We start from the raw sequence: 16,264 nt of genomic DNA on the forward strand, positions 1-16,264 counted from the left end.
ATGTCCAAAAATATAAGGGCAGACTGGAAGTAGGAGACCAATAACTCAACGTACGACAGTGCAGATGACATAATATTAACTTGGTAACTTACTGCAGATCGATCCAGGAAAAACTGATGAAACTCGAGGAAGACACGCCGAGTCTCCTTGGAATTGGTCTGCTTATATAGGTCTGAATAGAGATAACAGAGCTGCAGTAGAGGAAGAAACGGAAAAGAGAAAGAAAGTGAGAAATCATGAAAAATATAATCTGCTAGATCTTCACTAGGTAGCAAAGTTTCCCACAGGTAGGCCACTACAGACAATGTAATCATTACCATGCAAGGAAGTTTACAAATAAATAACTTTTCAACTATCTTACGTATCTATCCGTATATGCTTAGCAACTCATCTTGCAGAAGTGCAAAGTTTTACAGTATAAGAATCAATGTAGGAACTCTGAATTGGCTAAATCGTCAAATACATTACCAACGTTGCAGGGTCAAACTGTGAAACTACGTGGTGCAAGAAAACAGCCAGGTGAGCAGGGCGAGATTTTAGCAGTTCAATGCTCTGGAAACAGCTGCACTGCCCATTGATCTAGAAAAGGAAATAATGATACATCAGTAACTCCACCACGCAGATGCAAAATGTAAGGTAAGCTCAGTTAAACACAACTACCCAAATTTCACTTTGACATACCCTAAAAAAATTCAACATCTTAAAAATTTCACTGGAACTTATGAGCACCTGGGCTTATGGAATCTCTCCCTCTGGAAATTAATAATCTCTTGGAAACAGCTTGGAAGAAAAACCATCTTAGGAGAATGCAAGTTCAATAGATAATTACTGAGGAACTCAGATGTCTACAAGTCAGTAAGTAAAAAAGCAGTGTAGCAACACTTCTAAAAAGGTAATGGGAGGTTTTTGCCTAATAATGAAATAGGTGTCTTCCTTTCCTTTTGAGCTAATCGCAGAAATGGTTGTATGAAAATGGAGATGTAGAAGTTTAAGTGAGACAACTCCTAGAATAATTGTATTCCCTAACTGCACTGAACACAGAAAACTAATAGTTCAACTTAAGGTAATCTTGACTCACAATTTCCATTTAATTTCTCATGTTTAAATAAATTAAAGAAAGTTAATCTAAACAAATAATACCAATTCTTCACAATCTCTTTCAAAAAATACAAGAGGAGGGGACACTTCTGAAGTCATTTTAAGAGGACAGCATTACCCAAACATCAAAACCAAAGACATTCTAAAAAAAGAAAACTACAGATCAATATACCCCATAAAAAACAATGTAAACATCATCAGCAAAATAATAGCAAACTGAATCTGGTAATAAATAAAAAGGATACGACCTTTTTATAATAAAAAACTATACGACCAACTGTGGTTCATCCCAGGAAAGCAAATCCGGTCCCACATACTAATATCAATGTAATTTATCATATTAAGAGACTAAATAAAAAAAAAAACCTGTATGATGTCAATTATTTAACAAAGTTCAACATTCATTCGTGACAAAAAACTCTCAGCAAGTAGAAATAGAAGTAAACTTCCATAACCTAATAAACAGTATCTACAAAATACCTATAGCTAACATCGCACTTAATGATGAAAGACTAAATATCTCTCTCCCTAAGGTCAGGAAGAAGGCAAGAATGTCCTGTCTTACCACTCCAATTCAACCTCATAGTGGAAGTCCTAACCAGTACAATAAAGGTAACAACAAGAAATAAAAGATAAACAGATTGGAAACAAAGAAATCGATGTGGTTGTCTATGTGGAAAATCCCAAAAAGCCATTTAATTTTATGTATTTAAAAAAAAATTTTTTTTAATGTTTTATTTTTGAGAGAGAGAGAGAGTGAGCAAAGGAGGGGCAGAGAGAGAAAGGGAGACACAAAATGAGCTTACCTTACATTTTGCATCAGAGAATCTGAAGCAGGCTCCAGGCTCTAAGCTGTCAGCACAGAGCCTGACATGGGGCTCAAGCTCATGAACTGCGAGATCATGACCTGAGCCCAAGCCAGATGCTTAACCCACTGAGCCACCCAGGGGCCCCCCAAAAAGCTATTTTAAAAAGCTCCGAGGGGCACCTGGGTGACTCATTCAGTTAATTGTCCAACTTTGGCTCAGGTCATGATCTCAAGGTTTGTGAGTTCGAAGCCCACAACGGGCTGTGTGCTGACAGCTCAGAGCCTGGAGCCTGCTTCGGATTCCGTGTCTCCCTCTCTCTCTGCCCTTCCCTGCTCACGCTATCTCTCAATCTCAAACATGAAATAAACAGTAAAAAAATAAAAATAAAAAGCTAAAAAAAAGGAAAGGCTCCTAGAAGTAGTGAGTTTATTAGCAAGATCATGGGATACAAAACCAAGAATCAAGCCAATCATATTTCCAAACCATTGGAATTTTAAATCAAAAAAAGATATATTTACAATTGCACCCTCCTCTCCCAAAAGGAAGTACTTTAGTGTAAATCAATCACTTCTTATCAGCTTTAAAAGCAAAGTCATTTCTATTGGTCAAAGCTAAAATAAACAACTAAGCCAAGCAATTAATCTTAGCTCTAAGATACAGCTTCAAATCTTTACAAATACAATTTCAATCTCCAAAAAGCATTCATTTTTGTAACAAAGTAAACATCTCCAATAATTAATAATTTGTTTTTTAGAAAAAAAGCCATCACCTGTTCATGTTCAGTACCAAAATCATCATCCTCTGCTCCAATAATATGAGGTGCCATTCGGGGAGAGGGGCTCCCGATGAGTGACTGAGTATCCTGGTAACATTCAGAGAAAAAAAATAGAGAAATTATCTGTTGGTCAAATTCAGAGAAAAAATGAAGCCAAATCATCAAAAAGAAATGGTTCAGTCAACCAACCAGATTTCATTTTATTGATTTTCTTTAAGTGCTTCACTTTCAAAGAAGTGGCTCTCAAATTTTCAAGGCAATGAATCATTTTAGCAAAGAAAACCACAACAGTATCAACTGTTCTTAGGGAGAAAAAAACATTTCCTCTGGAAATAATTAACACCTTTTGCTCACTACACTCTTGGATATCTGATTCTAATCTCTGTGTACTCCACTCATTTCATATAAACCTTGTTCCAGACAGAAAGTTGGCTTCTGTAAATAATTACAATTCTCAAAAGCTAGATTAGGAAAAGTGAACGAAGACAACAAGACAAAGGAGAAATGAGAATAGAAATGATAAGATGAAGTGAGTGAAGAGGTTAACACAAAGACTTCTATTAACATCGCATAATTGAAAGCTGTCACTGAACCCTGTTTTTTCATTTTCAATTCATTTTCCTAAGTGCATAATGCAGGGTTTTTCAACCCTGGCACTGCTGACATTTTGGGCTGGATAATTCTTTGTTGTGGGGGCCGTCCTGTGCATTGTACGATGTTAAGCAGCATCCTGGGCCTCTACCCACCCACTACATGCCAGCAGCAGCCTCCCAGCCATGACAATCAAAAACGTTGCCATACACTGCCAAATGTTCCCTGAGGGACAAAATCACTCCCGGTTGCAAATCGCTGGCATAATGCAACAAAATTTTCAAGCAATCGCACAAAATTAAAATCATTTTGTATAGAAACAAAGAACCAGAGTTGCAAACACGAAAATGTAGGTTGGCAGATCTCCCTCCCGTGCCACAGCTCATCCACTTGTCAGCTCACTCACAAGGACGGACTGAGCAGGAAGAAGGCAGTGAGGGCATGAGCATACGATATAAAAAATATGCGATGTATGAGGTCCATAAATACTAAAATCAAAGGCCATACAGTATTAAGGAAATAAAAATTGGGGAGGAAACAAGGAAGGCATGAGTTTGGCTCAAACCTGACAGCAGCTGACATGCAGGATCTGGGGCTGAGCAAGGACAGTGGGGCGATCCTGACTTGGGGGCCACGTGCATCTCAGAGCTGAAGGTACGCGCGTGTAGCCGCAAGATACATGAAGTCGTATGTAGCTAAGTTTTCCCTCCTTAAGTGTGCTGCAGCCTGTTGTATTTGCGTCTCCTAACCTTGATTCTGACATTTTTACTGCTTCTTTTTTAAACTCTAAGGCTTTTGTAATTTTTTAAAAAATGGTGCAACAACAGAAATTTGTTCAGAGTGGTTGTCAAGACAACTTTTGATTTTATAGCTGTTTCCATGTCTCTGAATTTTCAATAACCCTTACGTTGCTAATTATTGACGGATCACTTGCTGTTTAATTAAATCTTTTACTATAAAACTTTATACACATCTAATTAGAAAACAAAAGCAGAATGTTAAAAGTATTCACATAAGAATATGCAAAATCCAGCAATCTCACTTCTGAAGAAATACCCAAAAGAACTAAAAGAAAGCACTTGAATAGATATTTTACACCCATGGCCACAGCAGCATGATTCACAAAAGCCAAAAGGCAGAAACAGCCCAAGTGTTCACTGACAGATCAGTGGATAAGCAAAACATGGTATATGCAAACAATGGACTATTATTCAGGCTTAAAAAGGAAGGAAATTCTGACATAGGCCACAACATGGATGAACCTTAAGTGAAATAAGATAGTCACAAAAGGACAAACACTGTATGATGCTACTTATATAAGGTTCCGAACCTAGTCAAATTCAGAGTAAAACAATGGTTGTTAAGTGCTCTGGGGAGAGGAGAATGGGGAGTCAGTGTTTAATGGATACTGACTCTGAGCTGGGGAAGATGAAAAAGTTCTGGAGACAGATACGGTGACGGTTGTACACGAAGGTCAATACGATTTAATGACAATAAGCTGTATACTTAAAAATTACTAAAATGGAAAATTTTACGTTACGCATTTTTTACCACAATAAGCAAAGTAACACTGAACCACCTAATACTACTATCATGGAGTAGCTCTCCATTTATCAAATCTTACTGAATCAGTTTAAGCTTCTTCTCTCCCCACTCCCCCTCCATCCCCAAATACACAAATATCAGGGGTGTCTGTTACTGAAGTGGAAGGAAAGCGAAAGGAAGCCCTACCGCTTCATGGACTCCATACTCACAGTGTCCTGAATCACTTCGCTTTTCTCTGGGTTTTCCTCTAGATAAATCCTCTCTTTCAGGGCACTCTTGGGACTCTAAAAAAAGACATTCAGTTCATTTCAACAGGCTCCCCAAAAAGGGACAAGGAAAAATAGGGTGGAAAACAAGGTTCCGGATTTTACATTTGTATTTGAAACCACAAAGGATCTTGCATCATACCTCACTCTACTATTTTTTTCCCCGACTTTGGCAAGGCACTTATTCTCTTGGCCTTTTGAGTTTTATGCTGATGAACAATATCACACTAACAGAATAGTTGTACCTCATCTCCAGGACTGAGGGCTAATTTCTACCAAATAAACCTAACTGGATGCATTATGTGTCTCTCAAACTAGTTATGTCAAAGTCAAACTCTGTCTTTATCCACCACTTCTAGCCCCCTCTGCCCCCAACTGTTTCTTTCTATGCAAGTTAAAAGCATTTTGGCCTATTTATAGGAATGAGATTAAGTTTCTATTTTTCTGCGAGTATCGTGTAGAAGTGACGTGTGGATTCTTCTAAAATTTACAGGGTATGTTTGGGATGACCGAATACAAAACACAAAGAATATGATGTGTGGAACTTCGATTCTGGAGGATGAGGAACACTCCACAGCAAGGGAGCCATTCGTCAGAGCAGCTGAAAATGAGGTGCAAGAGATTTTTGTGTGAATGCCAACGGGGAACACGCATGCTATTTATACATATACTAAGACAGCACAAGATAAAAACAGTAGCTTCAAATATAAGCTCCACCTTGGACAAATGGACGACTCTGGGTCTTGGACAAGAGACATAAAAGATAAAGACAGAATAATCTTGTCACAGCAGAGAGCGTTGCTGATAACTTGTTATCAAAATTACTGGGAGGTCATGTTAAAAGAACACATAAGACAACTAGAAGGAGCTCCCACTGCCCAAAAAACGGACAAGTTAAGCAACAAAAAGAAATAATGACTGCAATGGACTAAAACACAATAAGCAAATATGTTAAAATCTATGAATTCAACATATTACACACGTGTGTATACACACACACACACACACACACACACACACACACACACACATCCCCACATTGGTGACCTTTAGATCTTGTTAGGGTACCAGCTCCTCTGGAAACAGGTACATCATGGGATAAGAATCAAGTATTTATCCCGCATTTCCTGTAGCAGCTATATTTTAGGGTCACCTAAAAGCTAGTAAGACAAAATTCTTTTAAAATGATTCCATCTAATAAATATAGAAGGAATGACAAAATTATAATATCATCCTTTTGAAACCACTAAAGAATGGATGCAGGCATTTTGATCATCAGTGACTGGTGACAACATTATATAAAAGCTTAATGGAAAAGTTGATTATGAAGGAATCATGCTGACATAGTCTGCACGCTTGAAACTTACAGTCAGAGAAAGACAACCAGACATCCACCTCCTGATGTGATGTAACAGGATATACACAGTCCCACCCATGAATTGTTCTGGCCAAACAACAGCTCTTAATCTGATCAAGATTCTAGATCTCACTAATAGCTTTCAGGAAATATAGAGAGATGAACATGTTAAACAACACCATGAAAATACAATTAAAATGTGGGTTGCTTTACCGGGCATATGACCCAGTTTCTGTCACAAAAGAACAGCAAGAAAAAAAAAAAAAGGACATAACAAATTAAGAGACTTATGAACCAAAGGCTGAAGACCTTGACTAGATCCTGACTCAGATAAACCAACAGCAGAAAGATCATTATGAGACAATTAGGGTAATCAAATTACATACTTAGAAATTTGATTTGATAATGTTATTACGCCTGTATTTTTGAAAAAGTCCTCTTTTCTCTTCAAGACACATATTGATGAAATAATGTCATGGATTTACTTGAAAAGAATCCTGTATTTGGAGGGTGTGAAGAATGAGGGATACAGACAGAACAAGTTTGAGCACTTGTTGATGACTTGAGGCTGGGTGATCAAGTACGTAAAAGGGATCATTATGTTAGCCTCTATTTCTGAATAGGTTTAAAAGTTTCCAAAGTAAGTTTTTTTTAAAATATCAGCCACAGATTCACAAAAACCAGACAGATGCTCTACATTTTAGATGCTGATTTGTGATGTACTTGCTTCTGCTGTGAGAACCGGGTACATGGGTGTTCTTCCCAGCTTTCTCTGAGGTGAGCATAAGCAGGGAATTTTACAATAACAATGGTATCACAAACATTACAAGAATATTATTTTATAAAATGGGAGCAGAAAATGGGAAACAAGTAAAAGCACTGATTCAAAAGACAGTAAGACCCATTGGTTCCTGTGGTCTTAACAGAGTACAAATGAAACAAACATGGAAATCCACAAGCTAAACAAAGCACATCTTAAGCTTCCAACAGACCTTGTAGGACCTTGTGTTCAAGTAGACCTTGTGTTCAAGTAAATATCCTAGTTTGCGATGTATTATCTCTCATCTGGATTTCCACAACACCCATTTATTTACCTGGCTTTAATTTCTTCATCTATAAGATAGTGATATTGCTTCTTTAATATTATTATGAGAGTTTAATAAAAGAATATTTGTACCGTAGGCATGACTGTGGACACAAAGTAGGAGGAAGCCAATAAATGGTAACTCTTTATTAGCCATTCAGCACACATTTGCTAGGATCTTATTAAGCCAAGCAATCTTCTTTCCTTACAGATCTCCCTGTCTCTTTATTCCAATTCATTGCCACACCGACATGTTTCTGATCGTGCCTCTCCACTGCAAGCAAGATAGAGCCCAAACTTGCATTCATTCTGTTGTTCATTCAAATACTTATTATAGGGGTGCCTGGGTGGCTCAGTCGGTTAGGTGTCCAATTTCGGCTCAGGTCATGATCTCAAGGTTGGTGGGTTCGAGCACTGCATTGGGCTCTATGCTGACAGCTCAGAGCCTAGAGCCTACTTCAGGTTCTGTGTCTCCCTCTCTCTCCATCTCTCTCCTACTCGTGCTCTCTCTCTCTCAAAGAACATTAAAAAAAAATTAAAAAAAAACAAAACAAATACTTACTAAACACCAAGTACATCTCAAATAATCTCAAGTCACTGGAATGTTTATTTCTACACTTGCCAATTCACTCTGTGTTTCATAAAGTTATATTTCTTTTTTTCTTTTAATTTTTAGGGGGGACATGGGGGGAGAGAGAGAGAGAGAGAGAGAGAGAGAGAGAGAGAATCTCAAGCACAGGCTCCACACTCAGTGCAGAGCTTAACGTGGGGCTCGATCTCATGACTATGAGACGACGACCTGAGCCGAAATCAAGAGTCACATGCTCAACTGACTTAGCCACCCAGGTGCCTCCATGAAGTTGTATTTCCAACCCACATATTTTATTGTAACATTCCTCTAAATACAAGGTAAAATTCAAAGTTTTCTTTTGTACCATCTGTTCTGAATTCCTGATTGTAGGATCTGCCAGACTTTGGAGACATGGAGTCAAATAAGACTGTCCCTGTCCTCTCAAGAAACTATCAAATGGTAAAGACGAGCCATGAAAACAGGAGAAGCAGCAGTGAATCTAAAAGGAGAATGTGAGAAGGACCTCCCAAAAACAATACTTCTAGAACAACTTGAAGGCCTCTAAAACCTGAACTCAAGCCTCTGTTTCTAAGATAAATTCTAGCCATTCCATTCATCATCCCAAATACCAGTAAAATTTTCACTGCTCTCCCAAAATGTTATGCATTTTTACTCCTCAGGGCTTTTGTTTATATTTCAGGTAATGGTACTTTAGAGCTAGATGTAGGCAGATCACATACTATCGGGATAAGTCAGCAAATTAGTTAACTCCCTTTGGCCACAGTTTTTTCTTCTGTAAAATTGTGGTAACAATAGTACTACTTCATAAGGCTGTTTTGAGAATTAACTAAAATAAGTAACATAAACGAGTCATTATAGCATATGGTGTGTATGGCCAGTAAATGTTTTTTTCTTGAGTCAAAATTGAAATTTTTCATTAAAACCTTTAGCCTATCGACCAATCATAAGACTGTTATGTTAGCACTGTCTTTCAAAAAAAAAAAAAAAAAAAAAAAAAAAAATCCTCAAATTTTCCCTGAATGAAGGACTGAGTCATTGGGCCTAAGCCTCAAAAGGTGGCCTGAATGATGGCTTTAACTGGTGGCTTCCAAATTTTTTTATCACAACCTTCAATAAGAAAAAGAAATTTTAATTGTTGGGGAGCCTGGGTGGCTCAGTTGGTTGAGCGTCTGACTTTGGCTTGGGTCATGATCTTGCAGTTTGTGGGTTCGAGCCCCTCATTGGGTTCTGTGCTGACAGCTCGGAGCCTGGAGCCTGCTTCGGATTCTGTGTCTCCCTCCCTCTCTGCCCCTCCCCCGCTCATGCTCTGTCTCTCAAGAAATAAATAAAATAAATGTTAAAAAAATTTAAAAAGAGAAAGAAATTTTACATTGTTAACCAGCATACGAATGAACACACACACGCGCACATACACACATACACGTGTATATAACAAAAGTCACAAGAAGTAAGTTACCTCATCTACATTTTGCAAAGCATTATTTCCTATACTATTCTTTCTTTTTTAATGCTAGCCCTAATCCACTAAACTGACTCCATGATATACAGTTTCCAAAACACTGGTTTAGACTATTTTCCTCCTCACTTTTAAAGAGGGTGGTCTACTTTTTTAAGTCATTATTCTTATCACTGCATACCATTTACAAAGTATTGCTGAGCAAGCAACAGTGAACTTAGCTTTTAAGTACTCGTATGACTATGGTGCTACATCATATTCAATTTGAAATATTTTCTTATGATCTTCTTAACAAATACCCATGTTTATCTGGCAATTCTGGGGTTAATCAAGAAAGCATTACTAAACAAGGGCTATTAACTCAAGTCTATCTAACAGGACTAAGGCTTTTCCTCTTTGTAATGGCAAAGTGCCCCATGATTCAAGACTGAGTCACTCTGACCACAAATGGAATATTAACATGCACTTAAAGATATCAACAGTTGGCTTCTTGGTTCAGTAAAAAAACACTAGCATTATTAACTTCTCAACCCACAAACAAGAGGCCTGCTGGGAAATTCCACCTCCTCAAAAGAAACATTTGGCAATGTGTGTCTAAGGGAAAAAGTGAACTCTGGAATTAAAAGCTCATATACAACAGTGGCCAGGATTTCTGCTCATCAGATTGCTCTATTAAAGGCGGTGGTGATAAAAAGAAAGTATAAGAGAGCACCTCTTATTCACGTCACTTAAAATCAAATATGGAAAGGAGCTGTAAAGAAGAATACAAGACCAAGACGTAGAACACTTACTTCTGCGCTGTCACTACTGGGCCGAGAAGCATCTCCGCTGCTGTAGTCAATTCTCCCTAGTCCGTCACCAGGGTCTGCTTCTACCTCACTGACTGTCGGGGGGTCACCTAAAGACCTGGAGGACGTAACTACAGCTCCATCCTAAAACAGATTAAACACACAAACACACACACACACAAACACACCAACACAATAAAAAAAAACTCATTACTGACTGCATAAAGAAACAGACTCACGCTGCAATCTAAACGGAGACTGGTAAAAGCTGGCCAGTTTGATGCGATCAAGAAAGTTTAAACCTTTAAAAATTTAAAGCATCAGTAGTTACTAATTCTGTGGTTCTAAAATGGCATGATCTGAATTTAGCAAAGAGAATAAAAGTTCAAACTTCTGAATAGAACAAAAAGGTTAAACTGTCTAATTCATATTTCCTGCCCATTACAACAAAGATTATTACACTATAGATTCCGGTTAACTACCTTCTAACACTTTAAAATTTCAAAAAATTGCCAATTCTGGGACACAATACTATAATATAAATTATTACAGGCTTTTAGATCAGGAACCACGTTTTTATTGTTTGAACAGAATAAGAATGTTGTCTTCGCTCAGTAATTATAACAACATAAAACTGTCAACATTACTGAGGCATAGGACTCAAAATTTCAGAGAGATAATGGGACTAAAAGTAATGAAAAAAAAATACTGTGTAAATGGAAAGTACACCAAACCAGGAAGCCCGGAGACCTGACAGCTGTGCGACCTTGTGTAAGTCACTTAACCAGTGTAGCCCCTTATTTTCTCAACCGCATGATTTTTTGACTTTAAAATGAGATGAGGCTAGATGATCTCAAAGAATCTGCGGCTTTCTATGAACCAGTGTTTTTCACTTATAGACTCAGGAAGCATGATAAATCAAGAGCTTTTACTCAGTTTAAATGGTGCAGGTAATTTGTCCGTTTTGCTTTAAGATAAATTATAAGGAGCCTTTCATATTCCAAACATGAATATTACAGAATATAAATCTGCTTAAGCTATTTTTCTAATGAGACCATCATCTCCATAACTTATACCTATGTAACAAACTCTGTTTAAATCTAGTTTAAAATTCCAGTAAAAATATAGTTGTAAACAATATGAAAGTGCTTTGAACTCATCAGACTGGGTTTAAATCCAGTTCCATTGCTTTTGAGGTACACGACCTCAGACAAGTTATTTCCTCTCTCTGAGGTTCTCTAAGTGTACACGTAGAATGGGGGGAAACAATAGTAGTATCTAATCTTGGAGGCTTGTTGTGAAGATTAAGCAAGAAAACGCTTGTCTCTGTATTTAGCATAATGCCTGTCATTTTATAAAATCTGTTCCTAAAAACTTAACTGCCATTCTGTTACAAAATGGCAGAATGAGTCTCAAAAATGTAAATATATGCGTCTGAATACATTTTGGTAGTTTGTTACATCAAAGCAAAAGCACTCAATTCTTTTTAAAGTTATTACGGAACAAAGAAACATGATATCATGAGCAAGCAGAGAATTAGAAGCCCACATTTCTTTTAGTTCATCATTATTTCTGTAACATGCTACACAGGACATCCTGTTGGCCTAGGCTAGAAAAAAATCACTTTTAAAAAAGGCAACTGCAACCCTCTGAACTGAACACATTCCCAGAAGAAAAATCTCCTGCAAAAAGTTGGGTAGCATTTTTAACAGCGATGCTACCTGAGCAGAGCCTGTGGCTTTGGATAACTGCTCTTGCAGCTGAGGAATGTGTTTCTTGGCCTCTTGGATCTCTTTTAGCAATCTTTGGGCAGGTGTTCGGTTGTAATCTTCCTGCAATAACTGAAAAGTTATAAAAATATTTTGAGAATTAATTACTTATGTCAAGAAAATATAGAAAAAGTCCATTCTTAATAAATTAGCAGATGGCATTGATTACAATACTGCGTGATTGTGATCATGACAAATATCAACTCAACTATGCCCACTCACATTTTCACTGGCCTGTAAACAGCCCCATTCCTAATTTAGTACCTGCAGCCGTTCTTGTTCTTTCTGTAACATTTTTCTCAGAATTTCTACTTTCTGGTTATGAACCACATTGTTTTCCTCCTAGAAAAAAGATAAAAAAAAAACAACAACAACAACCAAACAAAAAAGAACCAATACAGGGAAAGTGAAGCTAAAATAAATAGCAGTTATGAAGACAGGCTATTAGACATGACACTTAGAAGGTTATTGAGAAATTTCAGCCCTTTTATTTCACTTTTACTAAACTAGGTTCAAGAAAACATTAAATACTGTTTATTAGCTGGAGAAATGAAATTGCCTTAAGTACAAGAATAAGATCTTACACTTTCCATCCTTTGGATCTGTATTACCAATCCCCATGCACGACTCCTAGTACTTCCTGCCTGAAATATTAAGACAGCTCCCTAACTCCTCTCTCTTTGCTTCACAACCCTATAATATTTTATCTAATTAGCCTTCCTAAAATCACTCTCTCGCTCCCCCCAAATTTTAATAGGTTCTTACTGCCCACCCAGTTACATGTAAATGAGTCTGGTAGTTGTGATTTTTCAAATAGTCTTACCTTTTTCAAGCCTCATCTCCCACTACTTCAAGCCTTAATAGGCACCGGCCAAACGAGAGTCCTGGCAACTTCCCCCCAATACTTGGTGCTTTCTTGGCTCTTTGTTTCTCTTTATTCTACTTCTTTTACCTGGGCTACTTTTCTCCCACTGCCACCACTTAAGTGATACCCATTTTTCAAGGTCCAATTCAATTAATAGCCTTCCATAAAGTCCTTCCTTACTACAACTGGATGTACTTCCTCCCTTTGAATTGTCACAGAACTTAGTATTTTCCCCTTCATAACGTCTACATTCTGCCTTTGTATTGTAATTACTCATATACCCTTGATTCTATCTCAAACAACAAAGGTTTAGGTACCTACTATACGCCGAGCAATATTTTAAGCATTGGGGACACAACAATACACAAACAAAAATACCTCTGTCTTCTTAAACTGTATATTCTAAGATAACTAAGGACCTTGAACACAGGGTATCTTGACTGTATTTTTGTGAATGACCTCCTGTTTTGTATATGGCAGGTGTTAAATATTTGTTACTTAAATGTGTTATCCCGATACCCTATAATCATTTCAAAGTATTATGTAAATTTTTATATTAGGGAGCTGTTTTCTACTATCTTGAACTTGAATTTGTCAGCTCAACACTTCAAAACTCTTAATATAAAGCAAAGGCACCATTATATAAACTGAGCATTTATAAAGAAGTTTTCCCCCTCTTACCCCCATGAGCACAGGACTAGTAATTCTCTCCATGTTCCCAGATGCTCCAGGTGAATGAGGGGATGTCATGGTGGGAGACATATGTCCAATGACTGATGACTCTACTTCAGAATCGGCAAGTGGAATCTGGGGCGACCCAGGTGGGCGTCCCTGAACAGTGAGAGCTACATAGGAACCAGCTTTGGAGGGGCAGATAGAGGAAGGGGAGGGAAGGAAAAAGAACATTGTCACCTTTCTTTACAGCATTTCACTGCTTCATCTTTGACAGTCCTATAAGATCCAGTCATGTAAGCAAGCATGATCTGCTAACCATTGCTCCAGAAAAAAAGAATCCAACTTGTCATTTCTCTTTTGTTACTCCCCTAAAAATCTAAAAGAACAGTGCCATTTTCAGATAGCAAATTACCACTCAAAATATCAGATATTACATAAAAGCAAACACAATTTCTAGTCCCAAGGATTGTTTTTAATTTAGGGAAGAGTGTGTTAGTAGCAACCATCTACTAATGGTTATGTTCAATTAATTTCTCAAATGTAAATTTAAGGAATGATCCTATTTTAAAACGCTATAATTAGGCAGGGATTAACTAATTTTCTAGAGTATCATGACGCACTTTTAAAATAACTTTAAAAAATGCATATGACCAAAAAAACCCACGAAAATTGGAGAAGAAAACGCAATAAATAAATAGTGAGTTTTTATTTTAAACTGTGGAGAAGACAGAAATTCACTAAGCATATTACAGGGGGAAGAAAGCACAGAAAGCAAAATCAACCCTGACCAGAAAGACTCGACAACAGACGCTCATTTATCTAGCATTGAGAAAAAAATGAGACTTTCAAATTAAGGACTTTTCTAGATAGCTGACCTTTGAATAACAAAATCTTCCTCTTAGACTTTCCAATAGAACTTTTAAATGCATTCATACTTTTCTCCCTATTTAACTGTCCATGGAGCTCACTGTCAATTATTTCAGTGTCTGGGGTCCTAAAAACCATTTTTTTTTAACACTTATTGGTCACAAATGCTATTATTTGGGGGTATTTTAGGTACATATACTTTTCAAGGTTTTCTTTTATTATATTTCTCTCTGTGAGAAAGTCATCTACTATGTCTTATTTACTTATCCATGTGCTTGCCTCTGTTAGCTTCCTATTTCTTCCCTTCCCTTCCCTTCCTCAGCTATGTTTCAACTGCTTTCATTTGAAATCACTTGTATTATGTCTAGAAAATGCATTCATTACACAGTAGGACATGGGGGACCTCCAGTGTAAGTATAGTATACTTTAGTATGCTATAGTATACACAGGTTTGAGGCACTGCAAATTTATATCTGTTGGACACTCAGAGTGTTTTATGCTTTAAGTTTTTAGCTAGGCTCTCGTTATTAGATAAGTCATCTTTTGCTATAGTGCTAGGATTTAACTTTTTAAGTAAAATTTACATTGGAATGGATAAAATATATAACCTAAAAAACTAAAGAAATCATCTTTTTATACTCTGTAATAGTTAGTTATCAGGCATATATTTAGTTACTATCATAAGCCATCATATTTATGTAGCACATAAAAATGCATAAATCACAATCTCATCATATAAATAATCAAATTTGTTCATAAACGCAGACCTAATTTTGATTGTCCCTTTTCTTTTTAAAACATACTGAGATTAAGAACTATGATCACAGTGACCATTTAGAGCACTGGGAGTCTGATAAACGTAAAAGAATTCAAGGGTTGTTTTAAACAGTAAGATGGCCAAGGAGGAATGCCATTTATTAAATTTATCCAAAAGATGTCCAGTCTATGAAAAAAAAATGGATTAAATAAAACAGTAGTGTTTCTGCTCAGCTATAAACAACTATTTCTCACTTGTAGTCTACTTTAAAAAAAATTTTTTTTAATGTGTATTTTTGAGAGAATGAGAGAAACAGAACATGGGTGGGGGAGGGGCAGAGAGAGAGGGAGACCCAGAATCCGAGGCAGGCTCCAGGCCCTGAGCTGTCAGCACAGAGCCCAAGGATGGGCTTGACCTCATGAACCGTGAGATCGTGACCTGAGATGAAGTCAGATGCCGAACTGAGTGAGCCACCCAGGTGCCCCATTTGTAGTCTACTTTACTGTGGAATAGTCTGATGCAGAAGATTCTAAATTCTTAACTCTGGAGATTTCCAAGAGATCACTACCCTGCATTTTATTTAATCATTTACTTATCTGAGGAAACATGATTATGCCAGATGATTTTTAAAGTTCCATTTCAGTTCATCTGGGTCATTCCATCTCAATTCTCAATCTCTTCCCCCTCAGATGACTCATGCATTTCCATATTACCATACGCTTTCCGTATTACCATATTACCAAGAATGACAAGGATATTATAATCAACCATGTATACGAAGTGGACCGAAGATAGTTATTAGTAAATTAAGAATTTTCGCCTCAGACTTTCCTTTAATGCAGCGTTAAAGCAAACTCCAGCCAAGAGGCTAAGTCCAGCCCAGACTGTTCTGACAAAATAAAGTTTTACTGAAACACAGCCACACCCGTTCATTTACATACTGTGTATGGCTGTTTTTGTGCTACAATGA

The 16,264-nt window shown here is 37.2% G+C and overlaps 1 protein-coding gene across 6 annotated transcripts in view; it reads right to left on the reverse strand.

The window, feature by feature from the left end:
* Positions 1 to 16,264, reverse strand: part of ARHGEF12 (Rho guanine nucleotide exchange factor 12) — a 150,525-nt gene that overhangs the window by 43,375 nt on the left and 90,886 nt on the right. For 5 of the 6 annotated variants that reach the window (XM_049611639.1, XM_049611637.1, XM_049611635.1 and 2 more), the window contains 8 exons: positions 13,677 to 13,855; positions 12,395 to 12,472; positions 12,083 to 12,202; positions 10,365 to 10,505; positions 5,028 to 5,102; positions 2,677 to 2,769; positions 469 to 579; positions 93 to 191 (listed from right to left, as the gene is read on the reverse strand). In XM_049611639.1, coding sequence (XP_049467596.1) covers positions 93 to 191; positions 469 to 579; positions 2,677 to 2,769; positions 5,028 to 5,102; positions 10,365 to 10,505; positions 12,083 to 12,202; positions 12,395 to 12,472; positions 13,677 to 13,855 — 896 coding nt within the window. The remainder of the gene's footprint in view (positions 1 to 92; positions 192 to 468; positions 580 to 2,676; positions 2,770 to 5,027; positions 5,103 to 10,364; positions 10,506 to 12,082; positions 12,203 to 12,394; positions 12,473 to 13,676; positions 13,856 to 16,264) is intronic. The other variant, XM_049611638.1, reaches the window with a different exon arrangement.

The sequence above is a fragment of the Panthera uncia genome, chromosome D1 (genome assembly GCF_023721935.1).
Source record: "Panthera uncia isolate 11264 chromosome D1, Puncia_PCG_1.0, whole genome shotgun sequence".
NCBI lineage: Eukaryota > Metazoa > Chordata > Mammalia > Carnivora > Felidae > Panthera > Panthera uncia.